Source organism: Sciurus vulgaris (genome assembly GCF_902686455.1).
Source record: "Sciurus vulgaris genome assembly, chromosome: 2".
Classification (NCBI taxonomy): Eukaryota; Metazoa; Chordata; class Mammalia; order Rodentia; family Sciuridae; genus Sciurus; species Sciurus vulgaris.
In genome coordinates, this window is record NC_136462.1 from 179,453,223 (window position 1) to 179,469,357 (window position 16,135).

A 16,135-nucleotide genomic window follows, 5' to 3' on the forward strand; every position below is an offset into this window, starting at 1 on the left:
CCAGCCCTTTTTATTCTTTTGGTAGTGGGAATTGATCCCAGGGCCTCTCTGTATCACCCCAGCTTTTTATATTTTTAATTATGACACAGGGTCTTGCTGTGTAGCCGAGTTTGGCATTGAACTTGTGATCTCCTGATGAGCTGGGATTGTAGGCATGTGTAGTGTGCTCCACAATAACTTTTAGTTCTGATGCTAAATATTCAGAGGAATCATTTTATCTGTGTTAATAAAGTAAGTAAATATAAATAATTGGCAATTGATGGCAATTGAATGCAAGTTCAAGTTCATAGTTTATATTAAAGTAGATTCAGATGTCCAAGTTAGTATCTGGTTTTTCAATTAAAGTTCCAAGAAAAAGCCAGTTCCTCCTTCACTAAGTGAGCATTTCAAATGCTCAGTAGCCACATGTAATTTTGGCCAGCTTGTTGGGCATGTCACTTGTAGAGGTGTCAGGGTTTTCGCTGGGTTGCACTCTAGTCACTGGTTCCAAGAGGGTGTGTTCTTTTACATCTATACATATTTAAAGCCAGACACAGTCAAGATCCCACCTCACCCTGGGTGAGGTTTTAGATTGGCTCCTCTTCCCGGTAGCCTTTGATGGTGTGATGGTCGTGGCCACACAGTGTCAAGTTCCCTGCACTGCCCTAGATGTAGATGGTTCTCAGTATATCATGGTCTTGTCCTGGACCACCCACCCTGTACCCTCCTCCAACCAAGCCCTGGCTGCCATCTGCTTTCCATACAGAGAACAAGAGTCGAAGACGCACAGCCGATGACTCTGCCACCTCCGACTACTGTCCCCCAACCAAGCGCCTGAAGACCAACTGTTATAACAATGGCAAAGACCGCGGAGACGAAGATCAGAGCCGAGGTGATTGCTGGGAGAGGAGGTGGACTGGCGGGTGTGAGGACCTATTCTAGGCCGGTGCAGAAGAGGAGTCCCCCTGAGCTCCTCTCTCCTCATACCTTCTCCCTCTCTCCTCAACAGAACAAATGGCTTCTGATGTCACCAATAACAAGGCCAGTCTCGAAGGTAATATTCTCCCACTTCCTTCTGGGTCCTGCCTGCGGCCTGCTCTGCCTTGACCTGTCTCCCTGCATGGGTTTCTCCCACACCTCTGGGCCTCAGCTCAGATTGGTCTTTTTCACGCCCTTGTTGGAACATTGTGCAGACCAAGTACCATGTTCCTTTTTGACAATGGTTTATTTTTTTAATTGAGAAACTTTTAAAATTGAGGCTGAGCAGGGTGTTGGGATTAGATAGGTGGAACTCGAAACCCAGGTCGGGGCACCGGAGACTTCTCAGTGGAGAAGGGGAACTAGCTTCACTTCTTCCTCACCTTGATGTTGTCCTTTAGTCCACAAATGGTGTTTGGTTATTCAGTGTTGGGTAGGAAAATTGAGCCCCCGACCTAGGGAAAGCCTAATTTGCTACAGGCGTGTGACACCATGCCCAGCTTGTCCCAGTCTTCAAGGGAGAAAAATGTTCACCCCAGGTCCTGAAAACATCGCTCTGCTGAAGGTGCCCTACCCAATCATTGTCATCCAGCTTGCCAGCCCTTTGTGTCTGATGAGCTTGGTGTTCCCAGACTCCCGTGGTGAGCACACCTGCAGGCTTGCAGGGATTGCTCAGGAGCTGCTGCCCCGGGGCCACACCTAGTGTTACAGCTGTAATTGCCAAAAGCCGTGACCTTGTCTTTCTTACAGATAGCTGTTTGTCCTGTGGTAGGAAAAACCCTGTGTCCTTCCACCCTCTCTTTGAGGGTGGTCTCTGCCAGACCTGCCGGGTAAGTCCTCTTCCCCCTGCCCTCCTCCCCCTGCCCTCCTCCCCCTGCCCCCCTCCCCCTGCCCTCCTCCCCCTGCCCTCCTCTTGGCCCTTCTTTCCTCCACACCCTTCTAGTTCCTTCCCTTGCAGATGCCACCTGCACATAGGCATTAGTGAAAGCCACCCAGGGCCCCAGGGCCTGCAGCTTCCTTTTGGAGGGGAAGAAGGTCATCTACAATGGCTTGCACACCAAAGTCACTTGTGCCCATAAAGGATACCAGGCCACCTCTGACTTGATCTGTGGCCGTGTTCTGGGCTGAGCCTGCCTGGCCCTGTTCTTTGGTTTCACGTGCTTTTCTCTCCGACTGCCAGGATCGCTTCCTCGAGCTGTTCTACATGTACGATGATGATGGTTACCAGTCCTACTGCACCGTGTGCTGCGAGGGCCGCGAGCTACTTCTCTGCAGCAACACCAGCTGTTGCCGGTGAGCACTGGGCCCAGTGGGATCAACTTCAGGGTCCCAGGGCTCCCAAATTGTCTCCTGCACTTCCTGCAATCCAGAGGCCGCTACCTGTGGGATCTCAGACATGCAGACTGAGAGCTGAGGTGAACTGGAGGTGGTGCCCCTGGCCACTGTGTGCCAGTTGTGATTGTCCTTGGCTCTGGCTCATGGGGTATCTCTGAGGGATGTGTGGGGAAGGGGGCTGAAGGAAATACTCTCTCTCCGGAGCTTTGCCAGTTGGTAGGATCCTTTGGAAGTGACAATGGCAATTGATGCCTTTCTGTGCAAAGGTCACGTAGCCAGTGTCATGTGGGACTTCACAGTCATGCTGGACACTTTAGGCAGTGAGTTGCCATCTACTGAGGGAAAGCTTCCTGGTGACGAAGCTGTCCCTTCTCCCTGGCCACTGGGTATAGGTGCTTCTGTGTGGAGTGCCTGGAAGTGCTGGTGGGCACAGGCACAGCCGCGGACGCCAAACTTCAGGAGCCCTGGAGCTGCTACATGTGTCTCCCCCAGCGCTGCCACGGGGTCCTGCGGCGCCGGAAGGACTGGAATGTGCGCTTGCAGGCCTTCTTCACCAGTGATGTGGGGCTTGAATACGTAAGTCACGGGCCCCACGGCCACAGGGGTCTTCAAGCTTGAAAGGAATGGAGGAGTTAACTAGTAAGATCCATCATAAATGTGGCCTCTCAGAGCCTCAGACCCTGTCAGGATCGAGGCCTCTGGTGGAGAGTTCTCCCTGGTTTCTCAGTGTGGGGGCTCTGGGGATAGAGAGGCACTCCCCACCCGATGCATGCAGGACAGTTCATACCTTCCCTTGCCAATTCTGCTGCAGCCACAGCAGGACTTGAACCCTTTTCAAGGCCAGCCCCTCCCTCAGGGCTCCTTCTCCTCCATAACCCTCCTTCCTTATCTGGCAGGAGGCCCCCAAGGTGTACCCTGCGATTCCCGCAGCCAAACGGCGTCCCATTAGAGTCCTGTCACTGTTCGATGGAATTGCCACAGGTAGGCAAGTTCTCAAGGGGTGTTCTGCTTCCACACTGGGGGACAGCCGGGGAGTTGGAAGGCCTGGCATTACCTGTGTGACCAGTTGTTTCTTGCTCGCTATTCTTCCTTTCCCCCGACTCTTAGTCCTATTGTATTTGTTCAAAAATCCTATTCCGGCATCTGATTTATTTTTCACTACACATGCATAAATATGTTGGCGACATTTAGTTGACCATCACGACCATCTCCAATCTTGGCTCTTTCCACTTGCGCCTGGCGCCTGCTTTGACTCAGCAGTTGCATAGAGAGGACCGTCCTTACCCTGCCAGGGCAGGAAACCATGGCCAGCAAGCTGCCCTGCCCTTGCTGTTATTGTGTTCACGTGTCCGCCTTTCCCCTTGCAGGTTACTTGGTTCTCAAAGAGTTGGGCATTAAAGTGGAGAAGTATGTCGCCTCTGAAGTGTGTGAAGAATCCATTGCCGTCGGAACCGTTAAACACGAGGGAAATATCAAATATGTGAATGATGTCAGGAATATCACCAAGAAAAACGTGAGGGCGGCCTCTCCTCTGGGGGGCTCATCTCTCTTCCTTGTTGACCAGCTGTGCCCTGAATCCTCCCTACTCTCACGTCAGCCCCCTGGGTTTCGGGTGGGCGAGGGCCTGTGGCTCCAGTTGCTGTGATGAGACCTGCTAAGAGGGTAGTGCCAGGTGATTTCCACCCTGGGCAGCATTGAGCTGTGCACTTTCCTGGATCCCTGATGGAGTTGTCAACCAAGGAAAATTCTAGAAGTGGGTTTTGTCAGTTCCCTGGGAATCCCTTTTTCCCTCCCCTCCCCTAACCCCGTCTGTTTTTTTTGTCCCTCAGATTGAAGAGTGGGGTCCATTTGATTTGGTGATCGGCGGAAGCCCATGCAATGATCTATCAAATGTGAATCCGGCCCGGAAAGGCCTGTATGGTGAGCGGCTCTTCTTTCTCGCGTCACCTGAGTCCTGGGCCTGGTGGGGCCTCCTGAGAAGGAATCTTTCTCTCCATTCTTCCTTGGAGCCTTCGGCACGTCAGGCCCTGTGCATACCCCATTGTACATCCTTGGTCCACAAAGAAAGGATGTGCTGTTGCCTGTGGGGGTTTTCTCCTTTTAATTAGAGCATTAGGTTTATAAGCAGTAGCTGGGTACATCTTGAGAAAATCATGCATGTGCGAGGAATTTGACTTAAATACCCGTTTCCCTCCCTCCCCTATCTATCCTTTTCTACGGCCTTTCCCTTGGTTATTTTAGACCCTTTCGGCACCTTTACATATGCATTCATGTTTCCTTCTCATTCCCTTCCTCTCCTGCTCCTTCATTTTCTCCAGTGACCTTCCCTGTATTTTTAAAATGGATTTCTCCATCCTGTGTGCTTGTTCAGACATTCCAGAGGACCTCAGGGAGTTAGGTTGCTGGCTTGCTGTGGGGGGAATGGTTGGGAACCTGTGGTCTACAGGATATGGAGGCTTTTGCTGAAGGGTTTGAATGGCCTTCTCCCCTGTCTGGGCGCAGAGGGCACTGGCAGACTCTTCTTCGAATTCTACCACCTGCTCAATTATTCGCGACCCAAAGAGGGGGATGACCGGCCGTTCTTTTGGATGTTTGAGAATGTTGTAGCCATGAAAGTCGGCGACAAGAGGGACATCTCACGGTTCCTGGAGGTGAGGGCTCCCAAAGGGCTGGTGCTCAAAGGTAACCTGGGCAGGGAGGGTCCTGCTGCTGGCAGTGAAGATTGCCTGTGTTTCTTAGGATGATTGATAAGTTCTTGGCTGGGTGTGGCCATATCTGAGGGTCACGGATTCTGTGTGTGGGAAACATTTATTGCTAACATCCCCCTAACCCCCAGAAATCAACAGCAATGCAGCCGTCCTCTGCTTTTACAGTGGGCCATGAGGTTTGACTCAATGATTGTTCTAGAGAATTCTTTTCATATTGTTTTGAAAATGGATGCTTTGAGGTTTCAGGGAAGTTTAATTATCTATTCTTTGACAGACAGACATTAAGCCCTGTTGTAAATGCTTTTTGTGTACTTAACTCATTAAGGTTTTGGGAATCGTTATAGCTCTAGCTTCAGGGAGGTGATAGAACTAGCTGTGTCCCTGATGCTCTGTGAACCTGGCAGCTGGAGGTACAGAGCCATCTATTGCCTAGATGCCTTCTTTCAACCAAGACCTTGACCTGCCAGATTTTGGTTATGAAGTGCTGTTTTTTTTTTTTTTTTGCGGTACTGGGGATCCAACTCAGGGCCTTGTGCTTGCAAGGCAAGCACTCTACCAGCTGAGCTATCTTCCCAGTCCTGAAGTGCTGTTTCATAGGGTCATCTGACATGCCCCAGGGGGTACCTTTTCTTAGAATCTGCAGGTCCGATCTGTTCCCTTTGTCCACCGGAAATATGTAGACCATAGCTCTGTCCTCCAGTGATCCTCTAGATGGGTCTTCGGCCTTCCCCTTGTTGGGGGATCTGTCCCTCTAACATAGCCAGGGGCAGTTCTGTCACCTGCATCATTCAAGCCCTGCTGAGTGACCACTGACATCTGATTCTGGCTCCGAGCAGCTCCCCTTCTCTCTCTGCAGTGTAACCCAGTGATGATTGACGCCATCAAAGTGTCTGCTGCTCACAGGGCCCGATACTTCTGGGGAAACCTACCAGGGATGAACAGGTAACAGGGTGCTCTGAGTGGGACCCCACGTAATAGCCAAGAGAACTGCAGATAACGTCAGCTTTGACATTCCAGTCTTCTAGAAAGTGCTGGTGGTGCTTCAGAACAACCTGCAGGGGTTCGGGCTGTTAGGATGTATAGAAATACCTAGGAATCTTGGGCCTGGACTTCAGACCTACTAACTTCTTCCAGGTGAAAAGCAGATGGGCCTGGTTTTTAAAGGTCTCTTGTGCTGAGGCCTCGTCAATGCAAGCGATGCCTCTTGAATTATTAATACTTCTACACCCTGCCCTAGAAGTAGCTGTCAGGAAATGGAAGTTGTTAAAGGTGTTGTTCCCACTGCCTGCCCTTGAGATAAAGGGACCTGGACCAGGCCTGCGGAGCTGGGATGATAAATGGTAGCTCCGAAATGTGTCTCCTTGAGGCTCTCCCCCTTTTTACTTTGTACCAGAGCTCGTTCAGATCTCTTTAGTTAGACATGTAGACCCACAACAAGTGGTTTTGCTGAGGATGAATTATCTTGTCTATATGTGATTTGAAGAACAACTTGCCAATTCAAAATGTGGCAACTGACTTCCCAGGCTTGGGAATGTGTTAGCTTGGAAACACCTTCCTTTAGAAGAAGCATGATTCATATTTTCTGGCATTGACCAAATTGTGGATAGAGCTGAGGGTCTTGGAGTAGCATGGATAGTTCCTGTTGGCTATCTTACCTTTGTACTTATTCACCCAATCAAATGGTACCGTGTCCTCAATCAGAACTCTGCCAGGCTCCATTGTGAGGGTCTCAGGGTAGTATGGAGAGTTTCTGTTGGCTGTCTTGCCTTGGAACTTATTCAGCCATTGTGCTGTTTCCAATCCCTGGCTCTTGTGGAGTTGACATGCTAATGGGAAGGATAGGGATGACAACGGATGACCCCAGGTGCATGAGAGGGGAGGTGGGCTTTGGAAGGATTGATGGGGAACACAGTTCTAAATGAAGTAGACCCATGCAGTGACGGTGTATTCCAGACAAAAGGAAGGGGTCGGGAATGATGACTGGGGGGCACCTTGAGACACCCTGGAGTCAAGAGTGATTGGGAAAGAAGGGACAGAGAACTCCAGGTATGGAGCCAAATAATGTGTGGTACCGTAAGTTCACAGGCATGGGAAAGCACAGGAGGTTTTAAGCTGCTGTGTCTCAACGTCATGATAGTTTAAGGTGGAGAACAGACAGCAGGTAAGGGCAGAGATGGGGGTGTGGATTGTATTGTGAAGAAAGAGGGATGTATGTGCCATAAGGAGAAAGATCTGCTGAGAACTGAAATAGGAATGTGGCTTTGGGGTTAGTAGCATGACAGTACTTTGCAATTAGCAAGAAGGGATCAGCAAGAAGGTAGGCCTCACCATCATTCCTCTGCCTGGGCGGAGTGTGAGTGAGTGCGTGGATGGATGCAGCTGAGCTCTGTGTGGTTATGGGTTGTGCGGGTCAAGCATTGGTCAGGGGCTGAGGCCACACAAGGCTAGTCTGTACTAGCCTGTGCTTTTCCCCTGGTCCTTTGCAATAGACGATAATAGGGTACCGTTGGAAATCTGAAAGGTGAGGTCAGGAAGTCTGCAGACTAGGGATAGGTTTTGTGGGATTCCTCGGTCCCTCATGGACAGTTTCATCCTCACGTGTGAGTTCCTTCTGGCTTAAAATTTTTTTTTTCTTTTTTGTGGTGCTGGGGATTTGAACTCAGGGCCTTGTGCTTGAGGCAAGCACTGTACCAACTGAGCTATATCCCCAGCCCCCTGGCTTAAAATTTTAAACGAGGGCTGCCACATATTCAGCAACTGCTTGCAGATGTCTGTGTGTTTCTGCTCTGGAACAGCTCCTCGCCTTTGGGTCCATCCTTGCCCTTCTTAAGCCTGTTTGCCTCTCTGTATTTGCAAAAAGGTTTTTCAGAGTTAAATATTAAGAGGCCAATCAATCCTTTTGTGACCCACCTCAAGCCTTTCTCCGTGGATTGAACTCACTGACCAGCATCCTCAGCCTGAATCCCCAGTAGTGAGCCACCAACTCTGGTTACTGTGCTAGTCTGTCTGTCAAGTAGTCTTGCAAAAATCCAGTCCCAGCTCCCTTCCAGTAAAACTCACACTGGGCTGGGGTTGTGGCTCTGTAGTGGAGTACCTACCTGCCTAGCAGTCACTTCCTTCCCAAACAGACATGAATGCCGTGGAGCTGGCATGACATTATCAATGCCACTTCACTTGGCCACTGAGCAGTGGTGCTCCTGCCTCTTTGTCCTACCTTCTCACCTTTCCTCATTGGGGGCCTGGCTTTGACTCATGCCAAAATTCAGGAGGTGAGGTAGTCGCTGCAGACAATGTGCTGTCCCCTCCAGGGGTGAGTGCACCCTGGCCTTGGCCTGGATTGTTGCCTATCTTGTGACAGGAGCTCTTTCAATGCCAGGGCCCATTTCTGCAGCAAAGACCCTCCCTCCTCCCACCCCATGAGGTGCCTGAGTGAGGCCTTTGCAGAGGGTAGGAAGTAATGGGTTTTGGCTGTTCCCAGGCCTGTGATAGCATCAAAGAATGATAAGCTCGAGCTGCAGGACTGCTTGGAATTCAGTAGGACAGCAAAGGTAAGACGTGCCCCCAGACAGCCTGCACCGCCTGCTCTCCTAAACTCGCACTTGGTGAGCCAAGGTGGTACTTGGAAGATGACCTTTGTGGTGCGTCCCATTGGTTCCTACCCCCACCCCCACCACATGACTCTGGTGCTGGGCCTCTTTCTCCCACACAACTGTTCTGTCCCCTCTTCAAGTACAGAGTGTAGGAGACTTTCTTGATAAACAGATAATCACTGTGGGAAACCGACCCTGGCTTTCCAATTGTTCATCCTGGATACATAAGAGACAATTTCAGCTGGCCCTTCCAGTAACAAAAGTAATTGATGCTGTTTCAAAAAAAAAATTGTCTGTTAAGTCACAGATAAATACATTAAGACGCCCATGAACCTAATTCCCCATGTCTGCATCAAACAAAGGACCACTTCTCCAAACTCTGTTTGACCATTCTCTGTATGTATGTGGCTGCTTTTTCTTCCCTTGATCATGCTTGATCAGTACTTCTGTCTTCTTGGCTCCCCGTGATCTCACGCATAGTTACCTCTTGCTCCTTCCATTCTCCCCAAGACTGGTCCTTCCTGTGCATTAGCTTCTTGGTGTTTGTGGGGAGCACACAATGTTCTGGTTCTTCTGAGGCTCCTTCTCTTATTCTCTGCCAGCCTGTCCTGCCCAGCCCCCACACCTCTGCCCTCCTCACTGCATCCATCTCTTCCCAGGGCTTTGGCGCCTTGACACTACCTGTAACCTTTCCTGCTGTGCTTACGCTTGGTATTGTTTTGTTCTCCAGTTAAAGAAAGTGCAGACAATAACCACCAAGTCCAACTCCATCAAACAGGGGAAAAACCAACTTTTCCCCGTTGTCATGAATGGCAAAGAAGATGTTCTGTGGTGCACCGAGCTCGAGAGGTGAGCAAGGCTGCACAGAGGCAGGAAGGGGAGGAGCCAGTGGTCCAGGCCAGCAACAGCTGGGGCCAGGCCTCTCCACAGTCTCATGGCCTCATGGAGCAGGGTGTTCAGAAATGCCCTTACAGAGCTCTCCCGGATTTCTGGGCAGAACTGGTGGGTGGTGGTGAGACACAGCTAACGGTGTCACCTGTCTGCGCTGCCCTGAGATCTTCCTGTCCCTACATGCTGGGGTCTAGAATGTGTGAGGAACCAGCTAAAGACCTGAAAGGTTTCTTGTGCAAAGTTGCTCATTCTCTAGCCGATTCCTCTTTACCTCTGTCCCCATCTTCTTCCATTTTTTTTTTTTTTTTTTTTTTTTTTGAGCAAAACTTGTTTTGTTACAAAGATTACATCTTTAGCATGTAAATTATTTTTTGTCCATTTTGGTCTTACTGGTTTTTTAAAAATTATTATTTTAAGTAATTGGGTTAAAGGTTATGAATTTTCTTCTTGACAATTTTGGTTGTATTCAGAAGACTTGGGTAACAATATTGTCATTCCAGATACTTCAGCTCTGGTTTTATTTTTTCTTTGACTGAACCATAGTTATCTTGGTATCGAGGTAACTTCTGATTAGTAGAGAGAAAAAAACTGATGGGTTACAATGTTACCCATGAATCTGTCCACATGGATTCGTCTGAATTCCAAGACCCAATTAAAATTGGGTGGAGCTATGATTGAAGGGTTGCTACAGATGACTGTCACTAGGTATGTGCTATAGAAAAGCAAGGCACAGGCCTGAGGTGTTGTACCCTTTCAGTTATTGGTCCATTGATTATTAGTACTAGATTGTTAACCTGGGTAGTACTGAGGTTCAGCACATCTGTAGCCCCTTAACAGGCCCGGTTGATCCCTTAGGCAAAATTAGAATACTTAGGTAGATTCACTAATTTACCTGAGTTTGAAAATCCACTCTGTTCCTGAGTGACTGACTCCGTCATTTTTTTTTTTTTTTGGTTTATATTTTTGTGTCTGAGATTGATCTCAGGGCTGCTTAAACACTGAGCCACATCCTAAGCCCTTTTTTTCTTGAGACAGGGTCTTCCTAAGGTACTGAGGCTGGACTTGGGCCTCAGCCTCCCAAGTTGCTGAGTTTATAGGCATGCGTCATTGGCAGGCGCATCATTGTGTTTTGAAGAAAGACACACATTTGCTGGTGGCTTGGGCTTCGTTCATGCATTCATACATCTATCCAGTGCATTCAAGAATGGCCTCCTGAGCATTCAGTGCACTCCAGGAGCATCCTGCTGGGGAGGCATGAAACAAGTGCCCTTATTCTGGAGGAGACACGCCCTGATGACAATCACTTGTGAACAAATTCTTTTTCTTGAGTGCCTGCCCCCCTTTCTTGGTGTGTGCGTGTGTGCGTGTGTGCGTGTGTGTGTGTGTGTGTGTGTGTGTGTGTGTGTGTACTGGGGATTGAACTCAGGGGGCCCTTTTTTCATTTTATTATTTTGAGACAGTGACTCACTAAGTTGCTGAGGCTGGATTTGAACTCCTGACCCTCCTGTCTCACCCCTCCCAAGTTGCTGGCCTTAGGCACTTGCCACTGTGCTCATCTCATGAGCAAGAGTTCTGAGGAGCGCTTGTGGACCTGGATCGCCTGGTGCTCAGCAAAGGGGTTGTTTGAAACCCCAGTGGGCTTGAGTGAAGGGAAGTCACTTTGGGCAGAGAGATTGGTGGCTCTATGGCTGGTCGAGGTGAGGATTTCTTCCCTAGAGGCTGTAGCAAGCTAGTGGGATGGGCCCTTCTCACTCCTTGTCTTTATCCCGACGCCCGCCCAGGATCTTCGGCTTTCCTGTACACTACACGGATGTGTCCAACATGGGCCGTGGTGCCCGCCAGAAGCTGCTTGGGAGGTCCTGGAGTGTGCCGGTCATCAGACACCTCTTCGCACCCTTGAAGGACTACTTTGCATGTGAATAGTTCTACCCTGGCCTGCTGGGGCACTGGGGTGCCTGGGACAGAGCCAGGACCCAGAAAGCACCCTGATCCCTAACAGGCACCCCAACTCTGCCCTCTCAGCCGAGCTGTGTGGGGTCTCCCCGCATACCTTAGTCCTCCTGCTCACTGGGAGCAGAGCCACCTGACCCTCTCTTGCAGGGGGTGGCCGAGGTGCCACCTCCTTATGCACAATTCCGACCTGGCTGCTCAGAGCAGCCAAACACGGTGCTCATTTTTTTCTTCTAAAACTTTAAAACTTGAAGTAGATAGTAAAATGGCTTTTTCCTCCCTCTTGGGTTTACCACTCAGAGAAACAATGGCTAAGATACCAAAACCACATACGCAGCCCTCCGAGACTCAGGTTGAAACGCCAAATCACCCAAGACTGTTATCGCAAGACTTTTATAAATGTCTACAGCTCTGTTTACAGGAGTGTGCAGTTGTAGACATGTAGCTGAGGGACATTTTAAAGGCCCAGCATGAATGTTTTTTCCCTAGGGCTACCAGAAGAGGAAGTGACACATAGTTGAATCTTTGCCTCAGTACAAGGCCATTAGAGTATTTCCCACCATGTTGGTGATTCAGCAGGGATGACATCACCTTCATCTCATTCAGGGCTATCTCCCCCCACCCCCCAACCCAAGGGCAGGGGCCACCTTAGCTAAATCCCTCCTGGAAACTGCAATAGACGCCTCTGGGGAGCTCAGGAAGGGGTGGGCCAGAGTTATATATAAGCTGCCGGATATTACATAGGAGAAGTTGGGCTTCTCAGTTATCTCCTTCCCTGTGTGAGGGGCGTGACGGAGAGAACCTAGCGAGGTACACTCCCTCATCCCCTCTCCAGTAGGCACAGGTCCCCAGATTCCTCATCCTTTCTGGACTCAAGCAAGCCGGTGACAGCCAGGGACAGAAGCACATTCCTAACTTTTTCCCCTCATCTAAGAGATGGCCAGGGGAAAAACTGCAATAAAAGCTCCATCCTCCCTCCAGAGATTTTAAAATCCTTTTTTATTCCATGATAACGTCATTTTTTAGGGGAATAGGAGGTCGGGCAAGCTGCATTTCTGAAATGCTGCTGTGATGGTTTTTAACATCTTTTACTCCTCTTAACTGGTGCTATTCAGTAGAATCAGGAACCTTGACACATTTTGTGGGGCTTTTTATACACTTTTTAAAAAAACTCTCAAGACTTCTATTTTTATGTTTAACATTTGCATTAAAAAAATTTTTTTTTTTTTTGGTAACTGGAGCCACATAACAAGTATGGGGAAAAAACCGTGCCTTGTTTTCAACTGTTTTTGCTAATTTTTAGGCTGAAAGATGATGATGCCTAGAGGTGACCTTATTCTGTTTAATTAAAATCAGTATTTCTCTATACCTGTCTGGTGTCCCTTTTGTTCTTCTGCAGGTCAGGTGGGTGGGGCATGGGAGGGAGGGCCTGGTCAAAGTGTAAGGGTTGGTGGTTGGAAATAGGTCATTCCATTCATTCAAGCACAGTGGGGATAGGACAGTAGCCCAGGAAGCCACCCTGCTGGTGTCTAGGGCGTGGTCCTGAAAACGCTGCATCCCCTGGAGTGGTGTTGACAAGGGATTGCTGGTTCCCTTCAGTTTATAGTGTAGGCTCTAGGACTTTGAACCTGCTGGTCCAGCACCACACAGGATATCTGATCCTTGGTACCCATACATGGCTTATTTAAAGAAAGCTGAGATGTCTGGGATACTGATCTCCAGGCTCCATTTCTTCGAGAGTTAGTCAAGGTAACTCTCAAGGCTGCCAAGAAACCCCAGGGTTGATTCTCCTTGCGCTTCCGTGGGATCATGCTGCACCTCTTCCAAGCTGCCAAGTTGTCATTCCACACCTCTGCCCCTCTGAGGAGGCTGGTTGGGAATGGCTCTGGTGTTTGGCACACAGTAAATGCTACATTCCTCAAGCATTTACTGTGTACCTGTGTATACTCCCTCCAGTAGCTCCATCTTAGTTTATCTGAGGCCAAGCCAGCACACCGAGCCTTCATGGTACAACTCTTGGTACACCAACATTTGGTCAGGAAAAAGGACTCCAGGAAAACATCTGAGGTTAAATCTTTCCTGAGGTTAAAATTGGTCAACTAGTGAATGCAGAGAGGGAAGGAGGGAGGGAGATGTGAATGGTACACAGTTGCCAGTTCATCTGTTGTCAAATAGTCTTTCTACCCGGGTAACAATCATGGCCTTCTCTATGGCTGCATGCCTTGGTTGTTCATGCTACGAAAGTTCTTGCCCACAGTTTGAGGAGGGACTAAGCTTTGGGAGTGGAAGGATAGGAAGCCGAATGTTATTAGAAAGTTGCCACCCGCTCGCTCAGTTGTGAGTTGCTATAGTGAGATGACTGGTAATTAGCAAGAGGCTGGGCCTTGCCTCCTCCCGTTCAGGTGCTGGGACCCCAGGGGCCTCGACTGCCCAATTAAGCCATCTTGTGTACTGTGCTGCATCAAATACCAGGACAGGATGAAGCGAAACAAACAGCCCAAGAGAGGAGGTGGACTAGCCCTCCAGGTGAGGGGCTCTGGGGTGTCTTGGTATGCTTGTGTAGCATGCTGGGGGAGCTCTCAGAGAGCTTGGGTTGCTTGATTGTTTTCTGAAGATGGGGCCATGCTTGGACCTGAGTGACTCGGCCTGTGGCCATGGGAGAATATGATGGAAAGAGCTCAGTTTGTATCCCATGTAGGAAATTTCTGAAGCAATTTGTGGGTTAGTTTTCAACTTCTGTGATCTTGCCATGTCATGTCACCAGGAACAGATGACTTTTTGGAGTTTTGCACTCTCATCTGAAAGGTGGAGATGAGAAATCATAGCTACTTCATAGGGTGACTGAAGTTCCCAGATCAGACCTCAATGAAGTGCTTTACCTGGTCTGGCAGGCAGTAAGCCCTTCCCTTGTCTTAGATGACTTTATTTTGAAAAGGTAATGACAGTATCCAATGCTCATATCTTGGACAGAGCTGCTGATGCAAATTGTAATTGTGCCCTTGGTCTCTAGCCCCCCGCCCCCCACCCCCCAACATGTCCAGTGCTCCTTGTTAAGGACAGGAAATAAGGGTGGCTTTGGCTTCCAGGACCTTGGAGGCATGTGGAAGGGTCTTGTCAGCGTGTACAGTGACTGGCCTCTGGTCAGTTCCCTGGCTGTTGTGGGTCCAGTACTGGATAGACTCTGCTCCCGGCTTGTACTTGGTCCTTGATTCCTCCATGGAGCCAGACTGAGTTCCTGTTCTGGTTTCACTCACCAACTAATTTTTGACCTTGGCTGTAGTCTACACCCCTGTGCCTCATTTTACCCAGCTATAAAATGATTCAGTGTTTGGGAAGCAGAAATGAGAACTACATTTTAGTTATTTGAGAATTCTAGCAGCTCCGAAGTGAGGTCTGATTGCCATGATTACAAACAGGTAAGGGAACTGAGGACGGTCCCCCTCAAACTCTCAAGGTCACGAAGCTATTATTAGGCTTAGGCGATGTGAGTTGAAATCTGATCTGTGAAGCCAAAGCCTACTGTTTGTATTTATTTATTTTTTTGTTTGTTTGTTTACTTATTTATTTTGTACTGAACTAGGGGCACTTAACCAGGAGTCACATCCTTTAAAAAAATATTTTATTTAGAAGCAGGGTCTTGCTGAATTGCTTAGGGCCTGCCTAGGTTGCTAAGGCTGGCTTTGAACCTGCCTCAGCCTCCTGAGCCACTGGGATCACAGGCGTGCCTGCCACACCCGGTAAAGCCTACCTTTCCTTGAGCTCACCTGCATCTGAGTTTTGTTTTGCTGGGGCTTGAATTCATCTGCTGCCCTTTGCAGCCTGGGGGACAATCTGCCTGCCTTCCTCTTCCCTTTCCTTCATGCTCCCTAACTTCTTTCTTTCCTTTCCTTCTTTCTGCTTCAATGTATTGGTTTTTAAAAACTTTTTTTTTTTAACTTATAATTTTAGACCAGACTTAGAGGAAACTTGCAGAACTAGTACAAAGAATTCCTAGTTATTTAAGTCCCTAGATTTTAACATTTTTGCCACATTTGCTTTGTCATTCTTTATATTATTTTTTTCACTGTCAAAGTAACAGATATGATAGCGTTTCATCTTTAAATCCGTTAGTGTGTATCTCCTGAAACTAGAACATTCTCTCATGTAACTTAGTACATTTTTCACAATCAACGAAAATGAACATTTAGCCAATTTTAGCCGGGTGTGGTGGGACTGAGGCAGGAGGATCCCAAGTTCAAGGCCAGGCTGGGCAACTCAGCGAGCCCTTGTCTTAAATGAAAAAGGGTTGGGGATGTAGCTCATCCCATGGATAAGCACCCATGGGTTCAATACCCAGTACTTCAGTGGGGTTGGGGGGATGAGCATTCATTCCTTTATTTATCTAGTGTACAAGCCTTATGAAGTTTTTGCCAATGCTTCCAATTATATCTTCCTTCGTTGTTAAGTTTTTCTAAAATTATCTTTAGAGGAAAAAACCATTCAGGCTTTTCTTTTTCTTTTTTTTTTTTTTTAATAGTGGGTATTGAATTCAGGGATGCCTTTCCACTTTCCACTGAGCTGCCTTCCTGATCCTTTTTACTTTTAATTTGCTGAGGCTGACCTTGAACTCGTGATCCTCCTGCTTTAGCCTCCTAAGTTGCTGGGATTACAGGCATACATCACTGTGACTAGCTGTATATCTATATATCTATATCTATATATATT

General features: G+C 48.5%; 1 protein-coding gene across 3 annotated transcripts in view; it reads left to right on the plus strand.

Moving 5' to 3' along the window:
- DNMT3B (DNA methyltransferase 3 beta) overlaps nt 1-12,779 on the plus strand; it is a 39,041-nt gene extending 26,262 nt beyond the window's left edge. For all 3 annotated transcript variants that reach the window (XM_079128169.1, XM_079128167.1, XM_079128168.1), the window contains 13 exons: nt 746-871; nt 989-1,033; nt 1,708-1,787; nt 2,138-2,250; nt 2,685-2,868; nt 3,189-3,273; nt 3,660-3,805; nt 4,122-4,212; nt 4,795-4,943; nt 5,857-5,942; nt 8,479-8,548; nt 9,321-9,439; nt 11,263-12,779. In XM_079128169.1, the coding sequence (XP_078984295.1) occupies nt 746-871; nt 989-1,033; nt 1,708-1,787; nt 2,138-2,250; nt 2,685-2,868; nt 3,189-3,273; nt 3,660-3,805; nt 4,122-4,212; nt 4,795-4,943; nt 5,857-5,942; nt 8,479-8,548; nt 9,321-9,439; nt 11,263-11,404 (1,436 nt within the window). In that variant the 3' untranslated portion in view covers nt 11,405-12,779. The remainder of the gene's footprint in view (nt 1-745; nt 872-988; nt 1,034-1,707; nt 1,788-2,137; nt 2,251-2,684; nt 2,869-3,188; nt 3,274-3,659; nt 3,806-4,121; nt 4,213-4,794; nt 4,944-5,856; nt 5,943-8,478; nt 8,549-9,320; nt 9,440-11,262) is intronic.
- Nucleotides 12,780-16,135: the final 3,356 nt, after the last annotated feature.